At 39.5% G+C, this 22,266-nt stretch overlaps 1 protein-coding gene across 5 annotated transcripts in view; it reads left to right on the top strand.

Moving 5' to 3' along the window:
* The first annotated feature begins 16,178 nt into the window (after positions 1-16,178).
* POT1 (protection of telomeres 1) overlaps positions 16,179-22,266 on the top strand; it is an 83,507-nt gene continuing 77,419 nt past the window's right edge. The window contains exons 1-3 of one of the 5 annotated variants that reach the window (XM_059711697.1): positions 16,179-16,434; positions 19,407-19,605; positions 21,642-21,714. In XM_059711697.1, the coding sequence (XP_059567680.1) occupies positions 19,483-19,605; positions 21,642-21,714 (196 nt within the window). In that variant the 5' untranslated portion in view covers positions 16,179-16,434; positions 19,407-19,482. The other 4 variants (XM_059711701.1, XM_059711699.1, XM_059711700.1 and 1 more) reach the window with 4 other exon arrangements.

Raw genomic sequence — 22,266 nt, 5'->3', positions numbered from 1 at the left:
CTCATAAAATGTTTGTGTTTTCTGCCCAGAGAACTGAACGGACACATGATGATTTGATTTAGATTAGTATTTTGTAACCCCCTTTTCACCAAAATTGAAAAACCAGAGGACTCCAGATTTGTACAAGTGCCTTAGTTCCAATTCATATCTTACATGCCCCAAATGTTTTATCTTTTGTGCCTCAACACTTAAACACAAGTCTTTGGGCATTGTACTCCATCTCTGAATTTGACCATCACCTCCTAGATGTACAGCATCAACCTGTGTTGTTAATTAATCTTTCTTTTATTAAAAAACACTTTAAATTTTCTTTTGTTCATTGCAAACATATATATATGTTTATGTATATAGATTATTTTGAGCTACAATATACCCATCTTTTTTAAGTTTTTATGAGGATAGACATTTTTTGCTACAGTCTTTGCTAGAAGCAGAATACAAATATATTGATTTGTTTTTGTTTGACAACTTTAAAGGGCTGGATTAAAAATTCAAATACAGTTGGGAAAATATAAATATAGACTGTATTCACCTATAGAAACAAGAACATGAATGTCTTAAATTCTATTAATATAAAAACACTAAATTTGTAATGTATTGAATGTACAAAGTCATTATCAGGATTAAATGAGGTGGTCCAAATAAGGATATTGGTAACTGCAATAAGTTAGTAGCCACTTAATAATTTAAATTATTATATGAATTTTGTTATTAGTTATACATTGGATTACATGTATTTATGACTTACCTTGGGTGTTGCTTAACACTCACTATAGTATTACTATCTCCCTAGGGGACAAAGATGCATTTAAAGTTCTAAATGACTAATTTACAAATAGATTTTGAAATAAAAAGAAATTAGTGTCATCATTTTATATTATAAACAGGGCTCTATTTACTTGAAGGTAAAGCCATTTATTCAAATACAAAGGCATGATATGTTCTAGTGTAGCAAGCAATTTCTAAATGTTCTCCCTCCCTCACTGCAATAAAATATGGCAATGCATGATTTAAAGAATTGATTTCTAAGGTCTCAGAGGAAAAAAAGAAAGAGTTTAGAGAAATTTTGTAACTATTTTACTCCAAAATTAATTTGCTATGGGGAACTCACCAACTTCAATTTTTTTAATCCTCACTCAAGAATACTTTTTCCATTGATTTTCTTTTTCTTCTTCTTCTTCTTCTTTTTTTTTAGAGAGAGAAAGTGGACGGGAGGGAGGGAGCAGAGAGAGAGGGGAGAGAGAAACATCAATGTGAGAGAGACACGTTGATTGGTTGCCTCCCACACACTCCAACTAGGGCCAGGAATTGAACCTGAAACTGAGGTAGATGACCTTAACTGAGAATCTTACCCTCAACCCTTCACTCTGCAGGCCGACCCTCTAACCACTGAGCAACCAGCCAGCACCCAATTTCAATTATTAATTCATAGGAATGATGCAAAAAACCACAATACCCTTGAGAGTGTTTACCTTTAATTCTTGAAATAGAAATCCAGGTTCTATTTTCTAGTGAAGGGGCAAAAAAAAAACCACACACCTAATATTTTATTTTAAAGCTCTTTTATTCACAGTGATGATAATGTTACTTTAAAAGTTCAGGTATGGTCCTGGCCATTGTGGCTCAGTTGGTTGAGTGTCATCCTATTCTGGTTCCATTCCTGGTGAAGGGGCACATACCCAGGTTGTGGATTTGGCCATTGGTCTGGGTGCGAGAGATGTCTCTCTCTCTCACATTGATGTTTCTCTCGCTCGCTCGCTCAACTCAATAAAAACATGTATTTTTTGAAAGTTCAGAGAAGAAATATATTTTTAACTAAAATTTTAAACATTACAATTTTTCTTATCAAAATGTGTTTGATGGGGGGTGGGAGTAGCCGGGGAGAGGTCAATGGGGGAAAAAGGAGACATATGTAATACTTTAAACAATAAAGGATTTTTTTAAAAAAATCTTTGTTTCTGGAAAGTTTTTCCTGCTGTCAAATACATGTTGAGAAACAATAAATCAGTATTTTAACAACAAAACTGATTCTTTTCAAATAAATGTTTCAACAAAACTTTTATTACAAATCAGTGGTCTTCTTACAAAATAATGAATGATTTCACGTAGATCCAAAGTATCTTCTAATCTAACCACACAGCTTGGTTACCTTCTTTTTACCTGCTTAGAGAGATAGCAAGCAGGTGTTTATATTAACTGTCTATGGGGGTTACTGGGGGAAAAAGATAAGCAGAAATCAAGATACAAAAGGTGCTTGTTATATGTATGAACTTATAGATATGGTTTACTCCACCAAGTAGAACAGTTGTTAAATATACACCTCATAACTATAATGACCATTGTGTAACCACATTGTATAACCATATTTTGACAGGAGCAGATGGATATTTCTACAGAATGTAAAATTTTGCTTTATTTTATACATATTTTTTAACTTGTGTTTGGGGTGAAAATTGATCCTCAGTTAAGCATATTTCCAATTTATCAAAATAGATATCTGGTTTTGCATTGTAGGAGAGAAAAACTAATTTTCATTCACCCTTCTAAGTTCTTCTGGCTGATCTGATAATCAAATTGACATGAGACAGATTAACTGGGGAAACTAACCACACTTAATCATGCATGTCCATATGGGTATTCTATAGGAATATGAGGACCAAGGGGAAGTGAAGGCTTCTCTGCTATTTTGAACTAAGGAGAAGGAGGATTGTGATTTCAGATGGACTCTGAAGGGCAGGAAGGCAATTCACATAAAGATGTAAAGGAAACATTTGCTGGTCTATCTTTAACTGTGGGTCACAGAAAGGACTTGGATCAAATGGGCCTTGCTGGGTTCCTCCCTATCACACATAGGTTACATTAAACTATAGTTATCTATGATGATAACTCCTTTCCTGGAGCAGGTCCTCTCTCGAAATTCTTTTAGGCAGTTAGTGGAAAGGTCAAAACTTCTTCCTGAGTCTTTACAGATTTTGCTATTATAAGGGGAAGGTTTGTGGTGCCCTTTAAGGAATAGAATATGGAATAGTAAGTCTAAATTTAAGGAAAAAAAGTAGTATTGAGTGGGATATTTACTGTTGATTGAGATTTACCTTAGCAAATTAGTAAATGAGATTACTAATGGTGGAAAGGTTACTTCCTAGAAGTATGAGACTGATGTATTGCGACAAAAGGTGACATTTTAATAACACAGCATGTCTGTGTCCATGGTTTACTCATTGTTATTGTTTTCTAATCCTCACCCGAGGATTTGTTTCCCCCCATTGATTTTCAGAGAGAGGGAAAGATGAGAAACACCAATGTGAGAGAAAGACATCAATTGGTTGCCTCCTGCCTAAGCCCTGACCAAGGCCTGGGCCAGGGAGAAGCCTGCAACCTAGGTACATGCCCTTAGCCGGAATCGAACCCAGGACCCTTAGGTCTGCAGGCCGATGCTCTATCCACTGAGCCAAATCAGCCAGGGCGTCATTGTTGGACATCCTTTTGTAGTTTGTTTTAGGCAATCGCTATAAGTCATAATCATGGATACTGCATCAGAGTACATAACCTTGGAATAACAAGGACATAGAGTTGTATATCCATATCTACTATAACATCTAAAATTGTATATGGATAAGGACTGAGAAGACCCATGGATGAAGTAACCCAGCTAATTTTCAATTTTTATTTTTTTTTGTTTTATAAACACAAACAGCACTTACCATGTTCTGGGCTTTGTTTTAAATGCTTTTCTATTATTAACGTGTTTGGTCCACTTAGTTCTATGAGGTAGGTGCTATTATTATCCCAGTTTTACAAATGGAGAAACTGAGGCAGAAATGTTGAGAAACTGACCTATGGACACAGCTAGGAAGGAGTGGCACTGAGATTGTTTGGCTCCAGAGTCGATGTTTTTGACCACTGTTGTGCTGACTCTCTCCAGTGATTTTCCCCCTTAATGTTTTTTTTTGTTGTTGTTGTTATTGTTCAGTGTTTCTATGGTAGCTATTTGCTAATACAAATCAATAAATTCCTAAAAAACAAATAAATAAAGTAACCAGCTTAGCCCTGGCCTGTATGGCTCAGCTGGTTGGAGCATCATCCCGTACACCAAAAGATCACGGGTTCAATTCCCAGTCAGGGCACATACCAAGGTTGTGGGTTCAATCCCCAGTTGGAGTGCATACAGGAGGCAGCCAATCAAAGCTTTGCTTTCACATCGATGTCTCTCTCTCTCTCTCTCTCTCTCTCTCTCTCTCTCTCTCTCTTTCTTTCTAAAATCAATAACAAGATTTCCTTAGGTGAGGATTGAAAAAAAGAAAAGTAACCAGCTTAAAATAATATCTCGAAGAGGCATATTTGGGTGGCAAACTCTGCTCTCCCAACCATAATTCTTTAGGTTCCATATTGTAGAATGAAGCTTTAAACAGATGCTTTCTCAGCACAATTAATGGCTGACATAGCCTGCCTTAGCTCTGTGAGCTTATTCCATAAACATTTGTTTTCCTCTGTTGCATGTCTAAATTGATGTCAATCTCATTTTCCCATAATTAAATCTTTTAACATTTTTAGAAGTGATGTTTTATTATTATGTTAGTTAACTTCCAAAGAACACTTATTTTCATGTGGAAAAAAAATGTCACATTTAGGTTTTTTTATTTTTAGCATATCTGTTGCTTTAGCTCATTTGCTTTTATATCATCCACTAGAGGCCCGGTGCATGGATTCGTGCACCAGTGGGTTTCCTCAGCCTGGCCTGTGCCCTCTCGCAATCTGGGACCCCTCGAGGGATGTTGGGTAGCCAGTTTTGGCCCAATCCCCACAGGCCCGATCCAGACAGGAGGGAACCTGATCCTATGCATTGAGCATCTGTCCCCTGGTGGTCAGTGTGTGTCGAGCAGTCGTTCCATCGTTTGGTCACTTAGGCTTTTATATATATATATAGACTAGGGGCCTGGTGCACGAAATTCGTGCACTGGGTGTGTGTGTGGGGGGGGGGGTGGAGAGTGTCCCTCAGCCCAGCCTGCCCCCTCTCACATACTGGGAGCCCTCAGGCGTTGACCCCCATCACCCTCCAATCGCAGGATCGGCCCCTTGCCCAGGCCTGACGCCTCTGACAGAGGCGTCAGGCCTGGGCAGGGGACCCTCATTTCCCCCCATCACTGGTTCTGCCCCCAGCCCAGGCCTGATGCCTCTGGCACAGGCATCAGGCCTGGGCAGGGGACCCCCAGATCCCTCCGATTGCTGGCTCTGCCCCTTGCCCAGGCCTGATGCCTCAGCCAGAGGTGTAGACCCCCATCACCCTCCGATCGCATGATCGGCCCCTTGCCCAGGCCTGACGCCTCCGCCAGAGGTGTCAGGCTTGGACAGGGGACCCCCATCTCCCCCCAATCACTGGCTCTGGCCCCCGCCCAGGCCTGAGGCCTCGGCCAGAGGAGTTGACCCTCATCACCCTCCGATCACCAATCACCGGATCGGCCCCTTGACCAGGCCTGAGGCCTCCGGCAGAGGTGTCAGGCCTGGGCAGGGGACCCCCAGCTCCCCGTGGTTGCAGGCTCCGCTTTAGGCCCAGCCAAGGGACCCCGAGTTCCTGGGACTGCCAGCTTCGACCGTGCCCAGCTCCCATCGCTGGCTCCACCCCTACTTCCTGCTGTCACTGGCCAGGGCGGCAAAGGCGCCTGATTCTCTGATCATGGCTGGGGGGCAGGGCAAAGGCGGCCCCAGGGCCGCCTTTGCCCTGCCCCCCAGCTCTTAGCTCCCCCCTGGGTTTCCGATCACTGTCAGTGGCAGGGGGCTTCTTCCTGCTTTCCCTTTCGCCTCCCTGCATTGTGCCTACATATGCAAATTAACCGCCATCTTGTTGGCAGTTAACTGCCAATCTTAGTTGGCAGTTAATTTGCATATAGCCCTGATTAGCCAATGAAAAGGGTATCGTCGTACGCCAATTACCATTTTTCTCTTTTATTATATAGGATTATTTAAGAGTTTCCTTTGAGTTGTTTGAAGTCAAATAACATTAGTGCCATAAAATAAACATAAGGGTTTTTATAAAAGATATATGATGCAATAGTGTCTCGGTTAGATAAATAAAAAATTCCATTCTCCCGCCCAAATGACAGAAAAAAACCTCACTATATTTATCTAAGAACTTTTTTGTTAAGGTAAGGGAAAAGGTATAACTGCCTGCATTTCTCCTATTTGAAAGGTATAAATTCAAAGTTAATTTTCTGGTCCATCCCAACAGAGATTTTGAAAATGATGACAATTCCCTTGACATTAAAAATTACAAATTAGTCCTAAAATAATTCTTTAAAATATTTTTAATAAATTAGCAGAACTGTAAGAACAATGTCAAATACAAATACAATGTATAAGTTTTTGTCACTTGTTATATTTCAATTTTCTACAGATTCTCATCAGTATTATAGTATACCTAAGAGTTTTTCTGAAATATGTGCATTCACACAAAAATTTTTATGATCAGTATGACCTAATGATTGAACATAAGAGTTGAGAATAAATATGACATTTTTATTTTAAAATATCTTCACTTCTCAGCTGATTTACTTTAAAATTTCACATGAGCTCAGTTATACAAATTATGAGGGAATACTCTTCTCATTGTAGATGTTGCTCTTTTCACAAACTAAGATTTAAGTTATCAAATAATATAAAACATCTAGCCCCGTGGTTGCAGAGAGTCTTCCTGCTGACAAAGCACCAGCTTCTTGTAAGTGGCTTTAAAGCCTGAGCCTAGAACAGTTTAACACTAAGTGATGCATGAAGTTCCTCTACTTAACTTAATAAAGTGTTTACTTACAAATATTTTTACATGCTTGCAGTTTTGTTCCAAAACAAAAATCCTCAAATCCAATTATAGAAATGTAATTAAATCACTTTTTACTTCTTAGAATCTTTCTTAGATTCTGCTATTTAACTACTATACAGAGGCATAGATACATGGAATAAACTGACAGATCTGAGTGGGGGCTGAGGACTGGATAAAAGAAGGTGGAGAGAGTCACCAAAGAACATAGATGCATAGCCCATGGACATAGACAATAGTGTGGTGAAGGTCAGGGGATGAAGAAGGAGGACGAGGTGGAGGTGGGCAAAGGGGGGAGTAAATGGACGACATCTGTAATAATGTCAACAAAAAAAAAATGGGTTATCTAGAACTAATGAAGATAATTAGTAAAATAAATTTCTTAGTATAAACTGATAAAACTTTTCACTATGCTGACAAAAATGTTATCTATCCTACATAATAAAAGGGTAATATGCAAATTGTCCCCTCGACCAGGAGTTTGACCAGAGTTTGACCAGGGGGCAGGGCCGGCCTGCCAACTGCCCAGGGCCCCTCCCCCCAGCCAGCCCCACCCTCGATCGGCCCCCCCAAGCCCCAATTGGCCTCGATCAGTGCAGGCTGGCTGGACCCCACCCATGTACAAACTTGTGCACCAGGCCTCTAGTATACATATAAAAGGCTAAGCGACCATCCGACCGTCTGACAGGTAGCTATGACACGCAATGACTACCAGGGGGCAGACGCTCAACGCAAGAGCTGCCAAGCTGTGGTGACTTAGCAGCCACGGTTCTCAGGTGATGCACCCTAGAACCAAAGAGGAGAGAGCCCAATTCCAGGGTGCATCACCCAAGAACCGCCCTCTTGCAATCTGGGACCCCTCGGAGGATGTTGGAGAGCCAGTTTCAGCCCAAGGGACTCCACCTGCCGGAAGGATCCCCTCACTCCGCAGATGCCCTTCAAGTCGCAGCCCTGCCCCAGGTGTGGCCAGCTGGGGAGAAACCGAGGGAGGTTGGCTACAGGGTGTATCCGGCCCATCTCGCCCAGTCATGCCCCGCCAGCCACCTTCAATGTGCACGAATCCATGCACTGGGTACTAGTCAATAATAATAACATTGAATTCATTTATCATATAATAAAACTACAGTGTAACTACAGAGTTATACATTGGGATAGAACAGGACTTGACTTGGTTATAAAACATGGAGTCTGCAGTGAGATTTTTCTAGGTTGAAATCTTGACTCTACTATTTATAATCTAAGATTTTTTGGGGGGTAAATTATGTAACCATTTTGTACCTCAGTTTAGTCACCTGTAAATGGAATGATAATGGTACCACCTCATAGAGCTATGATAAATGTTAACTGGCTTGATATTTCCATTTAAAACAATACCTGGAACATACAAATACGTGTTAAAAGAGAAAATGAGAAAATTAAAATTTTGAATTTATTTGAGCAAAATTAAATTAAAATTGGGCAGCATCCCATCTAGCAGATAGAATAGAGCTCTGAGGAGCCATGCAAAATAAACGACTTTTATAGGCAGAAGGGAGCAGAAAGAAGGAAATTCTACTAGACGAAAAAGTGGATTGACTATTGAAGTTACTTTCTTTTAGGGGATGGCAGAGGTTTACTAGTGCTGATCAGGTGATTTGTGATTTCTGATTGACTGATTTCAGAACCCATTGCTAGGAGAGCCGAAACTGCGATTAAGTTTCAATTTGGTGACTTGGAGCTTAGCATAAGCAACTTTATTTTTTTTGGCTCATTTTCTTGCTTTTAACATATACTATATATGTGTTCAAGAAATACTTGATATAATGTGTTATTATATCAGGTGTAGCATAAAAACCATTTTCAATTATGTGATGTCTGCTATCTTTATGGAAGTTAGATTGTTCTAGAGAATAACTAATACAAGTCAATCTTTCATCCAGAGGAAAAATAAAAAAACAACACCATACTTATCAAATTTGTTAATAATGTGGAACTGAGAGCATAGCTAATAGTTTGGATAACACATCTTCATAAAGACCTGTTAGAAAAAAATGAGCTGATTCTATCCAGATAAAATTGAATCAGGAAAAACAACGTCCTGTGTTCACATGTTTTTCATCGAAATGCCGAGTCTAAACTGGAGGACTTTGTTTTACCAGAGGTTCTATGGTCCAGTGTTAAAAAGCAAAATTCAACTCTGAAAACCTGAAGATCTAATTATCTTTATTAAGTGATTCATGAATTGGGCAGCATCCCACCTAGCAACTAGGAAGGCTGTCTGAGGGATTGTAGAAAATGGTCAGATTTCATAGGAATGGGGTAGGGCAAGGGAGTTGACCAAAAAAAAAAAAAAACACCCCCAAAAAAACAAAAAAAAACAACCACCTGTTTTTGACCAAAAGGACATCTTCTTTTGTGGTGAAGAAAATGGCAAAGGTTTTTACCATGCCGATGGCCTCTTCTATCCATGGGGGATGGAGATGGCCCCAGAGACAGATTACTTTACTGGTACTTGACCAAGAAATTCCATACTGGTTGAGGAAGCTTTTGTTTCTGGGAGCAGCAGTTAGGTCAGGTTTTACGTCTAGGTTCGGTAGCATGGGCTGTAGCATAAGTGACGCCATTTTGGGTTTCCATTTTAATGCTAGTCAATGGCAGGCTCCAAATTTACCAGCCATATGATACTAGAAGTTGCCAAATTAACTATTAAACTTTAGACTGAACTAATAAATATGGCCCAGCTAGAGTGGCTCAGTTGATTGAGTGTCGTCCCATGCACCCAAGGGTTGCCTGTTCCATTCCTGGTCAGGACACATGCCCGGCTTGCAAGCTCGATCCCCAACCGGAGATGTGCAGGAGGCAGCCAGTCAATGTTTCTCTCTCAGCAATGTTTCAATCTCTCTCTTGCTCCCTTCCTATCGCTCTAAAATCAATTAAAACGTATTTAAATTTACCTGGTAATTGACATGATTATCTATGGCTAGTTAATTGGCTGTATCCAAAGGAAAAACAAACCTCTCATATACTTATGACTAGAGGTAGTTTTGCAACCTAAAGAAGACTTCCACCCAAGTGAGGCTTCATTCCTCCCACAGGGACAGAGAGGTAGGGATGAGTGATGGTTCCCAGGTCCTTGAGAGACATACCTGCTTCATAAAGCTGGTAGGAGGATTATTTAGCTTCTAAAAAGATTTACATATATTTCAACAAGGCAGAGAAAGAAGTTACACATTTTCTGAAGCAAGGTCTTTAAGAAAAGCGGTAAGGGAGAGTTTGTTCCCTTATTTTCAATGTGGAGAATTTTCCATTATATTAAATTTATACCTGCCCTTGAAATGTAAGGGAGAGATTGGAAAAGTGGAAAAGCAAAGAGTCTCATGTACCAGCAGATTTAAGATGCAGAAAATACAACTGGCTAAAAAGAGAAATCAAGGCATACTTTGTTTTATTGCAATTTTCAGATGTTGCATTTTGAGAGAGAGAGAGAGAGAGAGAGAGAGAAACATCAATGATGAGAGTCATTGATTGGCTGCCTCCTGCATGCCCTCTACCAGGGACCTAGCCTGCAACCCAGGCATGTGCCCTTGACTGGAATCAAACCAGGGGCCCTTCAGTCCACAGGCTGACGCTCTATCCACTGAGCCAAACTGGCTAGGGCATATATTGCATTTTTTTGTATTGAAGATAAAACCTTCTACCAACAGAAAGATTACCACTCCCTGAAGGCTCAGATAACAGATCTTTTTTTAGCAATGCAGTATTTTTAATTAAGGTATGTACATTGTTATTTTTTAAAGACATAATGCTATTGCACACTTAATAGACTACAGTATAATATAAACATAACTATTATTTGCACTTGAAACCAAAAATTTGTGTTACTCACTTTATTGTGATACTCGTCTTATTGTGCTAGTCTGATACTGAACCCACAATACCTTCTAGGTATGCTTGTACTTATAAATGAGTGACAGGAAAGGGTAGAGACAGAGAAAGAGAAACATCCATGTGAGAGAGACACATGGATTGTTTGCCTCTCGCAGGCACCCCAGTCAGGGCCAGGGATGGAGTATGCAACCCAGGTACATGCCCTTGACCAGAACTGAACCTGGGCCCCTTCAGTCCTCGGGCTGATGCTCTATCCACTGAGCCAAACTGGCTAGAGAATGATTTTTTAAAAATTTTTAAAAAAATTTTTTACATTCTGCTCAGTCCCCAGACTGGCTTCATCTTAAATCTGTTGTTGTTGATGGTGGTGTGTGTGTGTGTGTGTGTGTGTGTGTGTGTGTGTGTGTGTGTTCATAGAATGGTTGCCAGGAGTAATTGGTTTACATGTTTTGTTTTGTTCTTACTTGATTTGTCAAGGAGAGAGAGAGAGAGAGAAAGAGAGAGAGAGAGAGAGAGAGAGAGAGAGAGAGAGAGAGAGAGAGAGAGACTCTTCCAGAAGACCCAGCAAATATCTCTTCACCTCTCCCCAGTTTGCATTGGGTCATATGCTCATTCTTTTTTTTTTTTTTTAAATATATTCCATTGATTTTTTTACAGAGAAGAAGGGAGAGGAATAGAGAGTTAGAAACATCGATGAGAGAGAAACATTGATCAGCTGCCTCCTGGAACACTGGACGTGCCCGCAACCAAGGCACATGCCCCCGACCGGAATCGAACCTGGGACCCTTCAGTCCGCAGGCTGACGCTCTATCCACTGAGCCAAACCGGTCAGGGCAATATGCTCATTCTTGAATCTGTAACTGTGGGAAATAATATAGGATTTTTCTGATGGAGAAATAGATGGTTTGATATAAAGAATACCTGGGAGAAATGGAAAGAAAATAGGCATTTCTAATGTAAGGGAAAATTAGGGAAGAGATTGATCAAGGTTAATGTTATTAGTATCTGTAAGTCTAATATGAGTAAAATTAGCAGATATTTGTCATACATAAAAAACCCTTGATGGTCAGAAATAAATGACAGGAAAAGAAGAATAAATTTCTTTTTCACCATTTCCTTTTATTCTAATAGAGACATAAAACTCTGTTAAATCAACATGTCTCTAGACATTAGTCCTATTTCACACCATCTTAATATGAAAATAAGCAGGAATAGTAAAGTGTTTTTCTCCATCTGTTCCATTTCTTTGGCTATGCTAGGCTCTGACACTGCGCTCTGGGTTGAATATACCCTAATTAAAATGAAGTTTTACAAATGTGATTATATGGTAATCATTTCTATTCAGCTTTAATCATAGGAAAAATACCCTGGACTAATTTTTTACTATTGAGAACTAAATAAAAGTAGGGCCAACACAAATGTTATTTTATTCTCTAATTAATCCAGTAGCTATAACCCTATCATTCTAACAACACACAATCTTTGATGGGCAATTGTGGGGAGACAAGACAAACTGTCATTTAGACATAAAAAATTTCACTGTTATCATATACAATTGAAAAATGTATAAAATCCCTCAATTTTCATCAAGAGAACTCTTTGCTGTTGACTTTTCCAGTTCCTGAAAAAGTGTATGAACATAATGAATAAGTGCAGATTCTATTTAAACCAGCAATAAAAACTTCCAACAAAGTTACAAAATGTCTTTCTGTGTTAAAAATGCATTTTGAATCTAAAGTAAATGGTCTCAAATACTCGTAATAATGATGATAAATTTAAAAAAGCATGCAACCTGCTAATGTGTTTTTCATTATTTAAAGCTATTCATTATAAAGGTTTTAAAGTTGCCTATTTCTGATCTCTCATAAAAAAAAGAGGGGAAAGAAAGAGGGAAAGATCAGACTAATTGCTAAATGCTAGTGTGCCCTCCATCTTTTAGAGCTGGACCATCATCTTTTCCAAGCAATCAAACCATCAACACAATTTTTTAGTCTAAGATTACATAGAAATAAGGTTCTTTGTATGAACTTTTCTGGTATATTCTCATGGTATAAAATGTAGGGAATGGCCCGGCTGGTGTGGCTCAATGATTGAGCATTGATCCATGAATCGGGAGGTCCCAGTTCCATTCCCAGTCAGGGTACATGCCAGGTTTCAGGCTTGATCCACAGTGGGGTCAAGAGGCAGCCCATCAATCATTCTCTCTCATCACTGATGTTTCTCTCTCTCCCTCCCTCTCTCTGAAATCAATAAAAACATATTTTTAAAAAATGTAGGCATGTAGAAAACAGGGACTGTAAGCTTAAGACATAAACCCCTACATCTACAGTGTTAAGAAGCTGAAACAGCCCTAACTGGTTTGGCTCAGTGGATAGAGCATTGATCTGTGGACTAAAGGGACCCCTGTTCAATTTCAGTCAAGGGCATGTATCTTGGTTGCAGGCACATCCCCAGTTGGGGTGTGCAGGAGGCAGCTGATCGATGTTTCTAACCCTCTATCCTTCTCCCTTCCTCTCTGTAAAAAAATCAATAAAATTATATATATATTTTAAAAAGCTGAAACATCTTTGTTAAATCTACCCTTCATGTGTGTTAATTTCCAGCAAGTCTTTTCCTCTTATTTTTTCCATCTCCCTCTATGTGTATGCTACCTCAATTATTCTTGTATCAATTTGAACATAAACCAAATTCCTTACTTCCTTACTGTGAGACAACTTTACATTGTTAAGACAATTTTTTTTGTAATGGGTGAATGGAAAACAGCAGAGGCATCAAAGAGAGACAGCTCTTCTGAAAATCATCCATACCGTCTGGCCTTGTGATGATCCCTTCTCAATTTTTATCTCTTACCCACCTCTAAGAGAAGCCTGAAGAACCAACCATTTTCTTAGACAATGTGGTTCTTATATAGGCACCTGGAGATCTCCGTGTTTTCCTATAAGCTTGTCAGAGAAACTTTTCCTCAATTAACACTCATAGTAGTGTTTGTGAATCCATTTTTTTCTATCTCAACATAGCTTTGGTGTAACTTAATCAAAATTTATTTCTTTTGAGACAGCCTATCTCAACCTTGTGCCTTTTACAAACTATGAGCCACTTAGGTATCACGTGTCATGGCCCAAAATAGGAGAATGACCCATTCCTATTCACAATGAAGTCTTATTCCTTCTTGCTTAGCCCATGCCTTTCTTCACACATTGGGATTCCCTGTTGCGCTAACTTGGCTTTTAGACGTTTATTTCCTCTTTCCAGAGAACCAGTCACACTTCCCCTAGTGTTTCGCTTGTCCCCTAGGATTCCTGAGGAAGGGCTACATTTGATTTGAAGGAAACTAGAAGTTTTGCACTTCTGGTGCTCATTAGTTATCAGTGAGAATCCCTCTCTCTCTTTTTTTAATCCTTACCTGAGAATATTTTTTTCCATTGATTTGATTTTTATTTTTGAGAGAGAGAGAGAGAGAGAGAGAGAGAGAGAGAGAGAGAGAGAGAGAGGAAGCAAGGGAAAGGAGGGGTAGAGAAACATCAATGTGAGAGAGACATGTTGATTGGTTTTGGGCTGGGGATTGAACCCATGACTTTTTGGTCTGCGGGCCACCACTCTAACCACCTAGCTAAACCGGCCAGAGCGGAGAATCTCATTTTAACCATTTTTAAAATTGAACATTTTTACATTGTGGATTATATCAAAACTTTCTTCTTTACACCTTTAAAAATTATAACTTTTAATAGTTACAGCCTTGTCTTGAAGTAGCTTTAATGCTGCGTCGATATAGAAAAACAGTAATGGATTGTTTTGGCATATATGACTTCAATGCGTTTGTGTAATTGAGTCAATCTCTTTTTTCCTCTCTTATTATCTTAAATTGTACTGTATACTCATGTTCAATTTTCTTTATTTGTAGGACAAACTAATTGCTAATTTTAGGGAAAGCAATATAGGTTCTTGAGCCTTATGCATCCCAGTTTCTGCCACTAATTAGGAGACTAAAGAAGAAACAAGATTGAAATTTACTTGGATGTGTAAGAAGTGTTTAGTCCTAGAGAAATGAGAATAATCACAATAAAAGCAGTGATAGACACTTTTGTTTGATGTCTTCATTATACTAGAAAATGAACATTTATAGAGTAAATAGAGGAAAAGAAAAAAACGTTAAAAGATTAAGTTGACAGAGGATAAGAGGGAAGCTAAGAACATGTGGTAGCAAAATGAAAACACTTTTTAAAAAAAGATGAGCAAGAAAGACTATTGTCCTTTTGGCTTAGGAATAAAGAGGACTTCAGTGATCTTGATGGGCAGTTTCAAAATATTTAGGCCCTACAATGTACCCGGCACAGCAGAAACTCTAAGCAAATAATAGTAAACAATTCTCCCTCCCTTTAATAAGCGTAGGCTGTGGAAGAATGTGTTTAAATGCTGATGGCAAAGAATTAAAAAAAAAAAGCAGTTGAAAATACGCCGAGAGACAATATGATTGATGATGGAGGTAAAATGAAACTATCAAGATCCACTTGGAGGTCTTCCCTTATGGGGAGGAACAGTTATTTCTAAGCTGAGTGAGGCCAGGATAGGAAGAGGGGTATCTAACTAAGCATAGTTTTCTCTTAAAAAATACCTTGTCACTGCTGATTCCTGCAGGGTATATAAATATGGGGATGGGAGGGAAGATAGGCTAACACCTAACTAATGCTTCCTGCTGAAAAAAGTGACTTTAAAAACTGTTTCCTCTTGCAAATGTGTATCTGCAGCAGATATTTTAGTTCAGATTAGCTTTGAAAATATTGATGTAATTCTTTATGATTGTTTTGCACTAGTTGGTTTCACTGAAATGATCAGAGGCACGAATCATAAATTGCGCAGGGCCTGGGGGAGGGCGCTCCCAGCCCAGGCCAGTTCTGAATGCCCCCCAGGAAGGACTCTGTGGTTATAACAGAACTTTATGGTTGCACTTTTCTCCTCCCAATATGCTCTTCCCGCTCATGAAAGGGCTTCCCAGGGACTAGCTCGCCTCTGGCACATGGCTAGTGGCGGGTGCTGGCCTGCGCTGCACCCCTCCCTGCCCCGCCCCAAGGAGCCCTTTCAGCTCCAGCAATACCTGGCCCGCTGTTGGCCTGCGGTGAGCAGTTATTAGTTATGCACGAAATCATGGCCCTATGAACAGTGAAGAGGTCCAGAGGCCCGTCAAGCCTGCCTGCACACAGCATTGCTCACCGCTGGGACGATTTCTTTGTAGGATGTACACTTGGACCATTGCCCCCCGCCCCCCTCCCCCCCCCCCCCCCCCGAGGCTTCCAGTCCAGCAAACGGAATCTCTGTTCCCACCCAGGTTTGGGAATAGTTTTTAATTAGTCACAGGAATTACAATCAGCTCCCGCCTCCCCTCTGCCGCTTCCGGCCCGATAGCGGGAACTGACGGGGGCGGAGCTCAGGGGAGGCGGGAATCCGAGCGGACGCTACGGTCAGCCCCTCCTCCCACCCCCCTTCCCCGTCCCCGTCCCCGTTCCCGTCCGCGGGTCAAGCATGTCAAACTCGCGGCTGGCGGGCCGCATGCCTCGTTTAAATAAACGCGTGACGCGTTTCGTGTTCGGCTAAAGTTCCAGGGCAGCGGAGACGCTGGGAGCCCTCAGTCCGCCTTCAGCGGGGGCGGGAGAGAACAGCAAGGTGGCCCCTGGGCCGGAGCACGCATGCGCGGGAGCTGCGCCGCCGGCGAGCGTGTGACGTCACCGGCGCGCCCGTCTGAACGCGGAGTTTGGCTCCGGAGCGCGGTGAGTACAGTTCTGGAGTTGGTAGTGTGCATCCTAGGTGGGTCGGGACCGGACCTGGCCTGATAAAGAGGCTGATGTCGTTAGGACCTAGAGGAGGCGTCGTTATTGCGGAGAAGCTCTTCGTGCGCGTCGCTGTCTGAGCTGCGGTGCCCACTTGGGGTCGGGGAGCCCTTAGTGGGTTAGTCCCGGTGCCCGCCCCCACGGAGGCTGCCGGCGGGGGAGGTTGGCGCGCACACACCCAGTGTGAGTGTTGGCATTAGTGACTGAGAAATAAGACTGAACCTACAGTGCACACGTGAACGTCAGTTCAGCAGTCATTTCTTTTGATTGTATCGGGCGGGAGGAAGGAGGTAACGGGTATATTTTGGAGTAATTTGCTTTTGGTAGTGCACTTTGCCTACGCAGTATTAACACTGTCAGAACTTTCCTTGCCCAGCAGCTTGTGCTTTTTAAAGCATGGTGGAAAAGGCTATTCTTAGCTCAGTTATCACCGATATTAAAACTGACTTTTAGAAGTACTTTTTAAAATACAAAGCTAAAATTTCTGTTCTAGTCCATTGATCTATATGCCTGTTCTTGTGCCGGTACCAGGCTGTTTTGATTACAGCGGCCGCATAACTTCATGTCTGGCATTGTGATCCCTCCAACTTTGTTCTTAAGATGGCTGCAGCTATTCGGGGTCTTTTTTGGTTCCATATAAAATTTTGGAGTATTTGTTCTAGATCTGTGAAACCTGCTGTTGGTATTTTAATGGGGATTGCATTGAATCTATAGATCGCTTTGGGGTAGTATGGACATGATGTTGATGCTACCAATCCATGAACATGGCATATTCTTCTACTTTTTTATATCTTCCTCAATCTCTTTTTTCAATGCCCTGTAGTTTTTGGAGTACAGGTCTTTCACTTCCTTGGTTAAGTTCATGCCTAAGTATCTTAATTTTTTGTTGTTGTTGCAATGATAAATGGGGCTATTTGTTTAGTTTCTCTTTCTGAGAATTCATTATTGGCTTATAAAAATGCCATTGATTTCTGGGTGTTAATTTTGTAACTCGCTACATTGCCAAATTCATTTATTAAATATAGAAGTTTTTGGTGGAATCTTTAGGGTTTTCTATGTACAATATCATGTCATCTGTGAATAACTAGAATTTTACTTTCTCCTTTCCAATTCAGACGCCTTTTATTCCTTCTTCTTGTCTGATCGCTGTGGTTAGGATTTCCAGTACTGTGTTGAGTAAGAGTGGTGAAAGCCGACATCCCTGTCTTGTTCCTGTTCTTAGGGGAAATGGTTTTAGTTTTTGCCCAGTGAGTATGGTGTTGGCTGTAGGTTTGTCATGTATGGCCTTTATTAAAATGTTTAGATATGATCCCTCTATTCACACTTTGCTGAGAGTTCTTATCAAAAAAGGGTGTTGGATTTTGTTGAACGCTTTTTCTGCGTCTATAGATATGAACATGTGATTTTTGTCTTTCAATTTTTTATGTGATGCATCACATTATTGATTTGCGAATATTGATCCAGTCTTGCATCCCTGGAATAAATCCTACCCAAGCCATTATGCTCAACTAATATTTGAAAAAGAAGGCAAGAATATACAATGTAGTCCAGACAGTCTCTTCAGTAAATGGCACTGGGAAAATTGGACAGATACATGCAAAAAAATGAAACTAGACCACCAACTTAAACCATATTCAAGAATAAACTCAGAATGGATGAAAGACTTACAAGTAAGACGTGAAACCATAAAAATCTAAGAAGAAACCATCGGCAGCAAAATCTCAGACATCTCTCATAGCAATACGTGTACAGATACAATATGTTTACATCTCCTAGGGCAAAGGAAACTAAGGAGAAAATAAACAAATGGAAATACATCAAAACAAAAAGCTTCTGCACAATAAAAGAAACCATCAACAAAACAACAAGAAAGCCCACTGCATGGGAGAGCATATTTGGCAATGAAAAATCAGATAAAGGTTTATATCTAAAATATATAAGGAATTCATACAACTTAAAATTCATATACCTGTCAGAATGGCTATCATCAACAAATGACAAGCAAATGTTGGCGAGGATGTGGAGAAAAAGGAACACTTGTGCACTGCTGGTGGGAATGCAGACTGGTGCAACCACTGTGGAAAACATTATGGAGTTTCCTCAAAATATTAAAAATTGAACTCCCATTTGACTACATGATCCAATTTCTAGGAATATATCCTACAATACCTGGAATACCAATCAGAAAGAATGTGTGCACCTATGTTCATAGCACAATTTACAATAGCTAAGATCTGGAAACAGCCCATCAGTAGATGAATGGATAAAAAAGCTGTGCTAATTTATACCATGGAATACTATGCAGCTGTTAGAAAGGACCTCTTACGCTTTGAGACATCATGGAGGGACCTGTAGAGTACTATGCTAAGTGAAATAAGCCAGTCAAAGAAAGACAAGTATCACATGTTCTCTTTAATATGTTGAAAAAATAAGCTGATGAACAAGATAGATCCAGAGACATAGAAGCATAGGAACAGCTGTGGAACCTCAGAAAAGATGGGGGGAGACTGGGTGGGTGGGTGAGAAGAGATCAAAGAACTTGTATGCATATATGCATAAACCATGGGCACAGACAGTAGGGTGGTCAAAGCCTCTGGAGTGTGGTGGGGGCAGGCTAGAAGGAGTCAATGAGGGAAGGAAGGGGACATATGTAATACTTTCGACAGTGAAGATTTAATTTTAAAAAATAAAATACAAAAGCAAATAGAAGGGGATTATGTTTCAGTGATTTAGAAGAATGTGTATATTTATCCTTGCAATAAAATTATAGCATAATCCATTCTCTAGCTCTTGTCCACCAACAGTGATAACTAACTAAAAGGAAAAGGAAAAGCAAAGCAAAACTAAGACATAGAAGCTTAAAGCAATTATTGACTACATTTTGTATAAAACACTGGTCTCTGTATTTTCAGCATCAAGATATCAACTTCCCTGATTGAATTTGCTTTGGACAGCAGATCTGATATGCCACTGTAAAGCAGATCTGATATGCCACTGGAATTAATAAAAGAAGTCAATGGGGTGCCTGAAAATGAGCCACTAAATAAACTACACAAAGTAGATTTCAGATCTCTACAGCTAGGTTGTGATTATAGCAAGAAATATGTCCAGGTAAGAATGTTCATAACTCAGAATAGTTAATCTTTCGTTTTTAGTAGTTAGACTGTTGTATGTCTAGGTGTGTTTTTTCTTTGTATTTCTCCTGCTTCTTAGTAACTGAGCTACTTGGATCCATAAGTCAATGTTTTTCATCAAGTTAGGGAAATTATTGGCTAACTAGAGGCCCGGTGCGTGGGGTTTGTGCACTGATGTGGGACGTGGCCTGCAGGGATGGCCCACCATGGGAGTGCCACTCATCCTGGTCAGCTGAGTGCGGCTGTGGACCTGCTCCCACTGCGGTAGCAGCTGCTCATCTTGGTCAGCCGAATGGCGCTCCCACTGTCAGAGCGCACTGACCACCAGGGGCAGCTCCTGTGTTGAGCGTATGCCCCTGGTGGTCAGTGCACATCACAGCAACCTGTCGACTACTCATTCTGGTCATTTTGCCGTTTGGTTGCTGGGCTTCTATTATATAGGATATATAAAATTCCTTGGAATTTTTTCCCTCTGACATTATTACTCTTCTCCTTCTGGATGTCAATTACATGTATGTTTGTATGTTAGGGTATTTGCTGGTTACCTACAGGTCTCTTTTTCTTCAGCATTGTTTTCTTTTTTAGTGGAGAGAAATTTTTAGATTGAGTAATTTTTATTGATCTGTCTTCAAGTTCACTGAACCTTTTTTCTTCCATATCTAATATTCTGTTATGCATATTTAGTGAACTTTTCATTTTCATTATTGCACATTTAAGTTAGGGACTAAGGAGAAAATGATGGGAGGTTGGTGAGAGGCTTATTAGTATAGTAAGTCCAAGAGTAAAGGAAAGAGCAAGAAGGCTACATTTTGGTTTTGCCCTTCTAATCAATATTCTCCATGTAGATACTTGCCTCTCATCTCTCATTGGAGGTACTTCTCTTTTCCTAGATTTCTGGTTATTTGTTTGCTTTCTGTTTTCAATTCTGGTATGTCAAATTGTGAATTTGTTCATTGTTCCACTTTTTCTCATTCTTTCCAGCTTTGTACCTCCTAAGTGAAACTATTTACCTTTACTTTGAATCATTTTGTGCTGCTGATAGTCATATTTTCTTTTTTTCTGATGCTTTTAAGTTAAATTGATTTATGAACAGAGCTGTTTTTTTTGTTGTTGCTGTTGGCTATGTCAAAGTTGGAATATTAGTTTAGGAGATATGTATTATAGGATCTATTGTTAAACTTTATTAAATCAATCATATTTCTGTGTGTAAGTTTTCCAAGAGCCCTATAATATATTTGATCATGGAATCATTAAATTTTAGAGCTAAAAGAAATGATAAAAACTATCCAGATTAAATAATTTATTTTTCTGAAACTCTGGTTAAATAACTTTTTTTGACTGACAGAGTTGCTTAGTTAAGAAGCAGAACAAAGACTAAACTGTATTTGTGCCTTAGTCCATTGATTTGTCCACACTGTCCTTATTTATGAGATTATCATTTTTCACTTTAAAATTTTTCCTTAATAAGTTTTAATTTCTTTCTAGGAGCAAACTCTTAAGCTTTTTCTTTACTAGAAAACACTTTTACAGGCTAAAATAAAGTTGAAGTTGATCTAGTTCATCTTTATATATAAAATGAGGAATTGGTAATATTTAACTAATGGATTAAGAAATTAATTTATGGGGGAGGTACAGGGTTAGAGATCAACCAAAGGACTTGTATGCATGTATATTAGCATAACCAATGGACATAGACACTGGGGTGATGGGGGCTTGCTCTTGGGGGTAGAAATTGCTGGGGGCAGTCAATTGTGGAAAAAGAAGACATGTAAAACTTTAGACAATAAAAAACAAACAAAAAAAAGAAATTAATTTATGAACGAAAGTATTTTTAGGCCCTCATTTTTCTCTACATAAATCATTTTCATGTCTTAAAAATACTGACTTAAACATGGTACTGTGATTTCTTGCAAGATAAAAGTCAATTGCCTTTAAAAAATGATTCCAATCTTATATCTTGGTGTTATAATAACCTCTTTTGACTTCTGCGTAATTCTTTTTCTCTCATTTCAGGGAAAACTTTCACATATCTCTTCTTTAACCTATGGTGGAAACAGAACACCTATTTTGAAGATTGGACTACAAGGTATATAAGATCATTTCTATTTAACTTTTTTCCTGTAATATACAAATGGGTAACTTTGTATATAAATGTACACACACAGAAGTGCAATTTTACTTATACGATGATATAATTGAGTCTTAGCATTCGGCCTTGCTGCAGTGGTTACAGGAAGTGATTCCTAGAGAATGAAGGTTATGGAGATTCTTTCCCAAAGCCTAGAAGATCCAAATGACGTGACTTGTACAATGTTTATTTCTTATACCCAAGTAATTTTTATTTTCAAAATTACAGATAGCTTAGTTTTTATACAGCTCTTTTACTCTTCAATATATGGGTGCTGGGGGAGAAGACCACACTTGTCTACATTAAAACTTAATATGCCAAAAACTGTAGTTACTAGAAGTTCAGTAAATGAAATATTTGTGGGGTGATATTGTTATATTAGTATAAAAATTGAACAATTAATATCTTGTTCAGTTTCTTTTGATTATAAATATGGGAAATTAAATAGAAAGTGGTCATTAGGTGATATTTATAGAGATTTATAGAACATATTCTACTTGAAACTTGTTA

The sequence above is a fragment of the Myotis daubentonii genome, chromosome 10 (assembly GCF_963259705.1).
Source record: "Myotis daubentonii chromosome 10, mMyoDau2.1, whole genome shotgun sequence".
Lineage (NCBI taxonomy): Eukaryota > Metazoa > Chordata > Mammalia > Chiroptera > Vespertilionidae > Myotis > Myotis daubentonii.
This window is presented reverse-complemented; position numbering and strand designations above follow the sequence as displayed.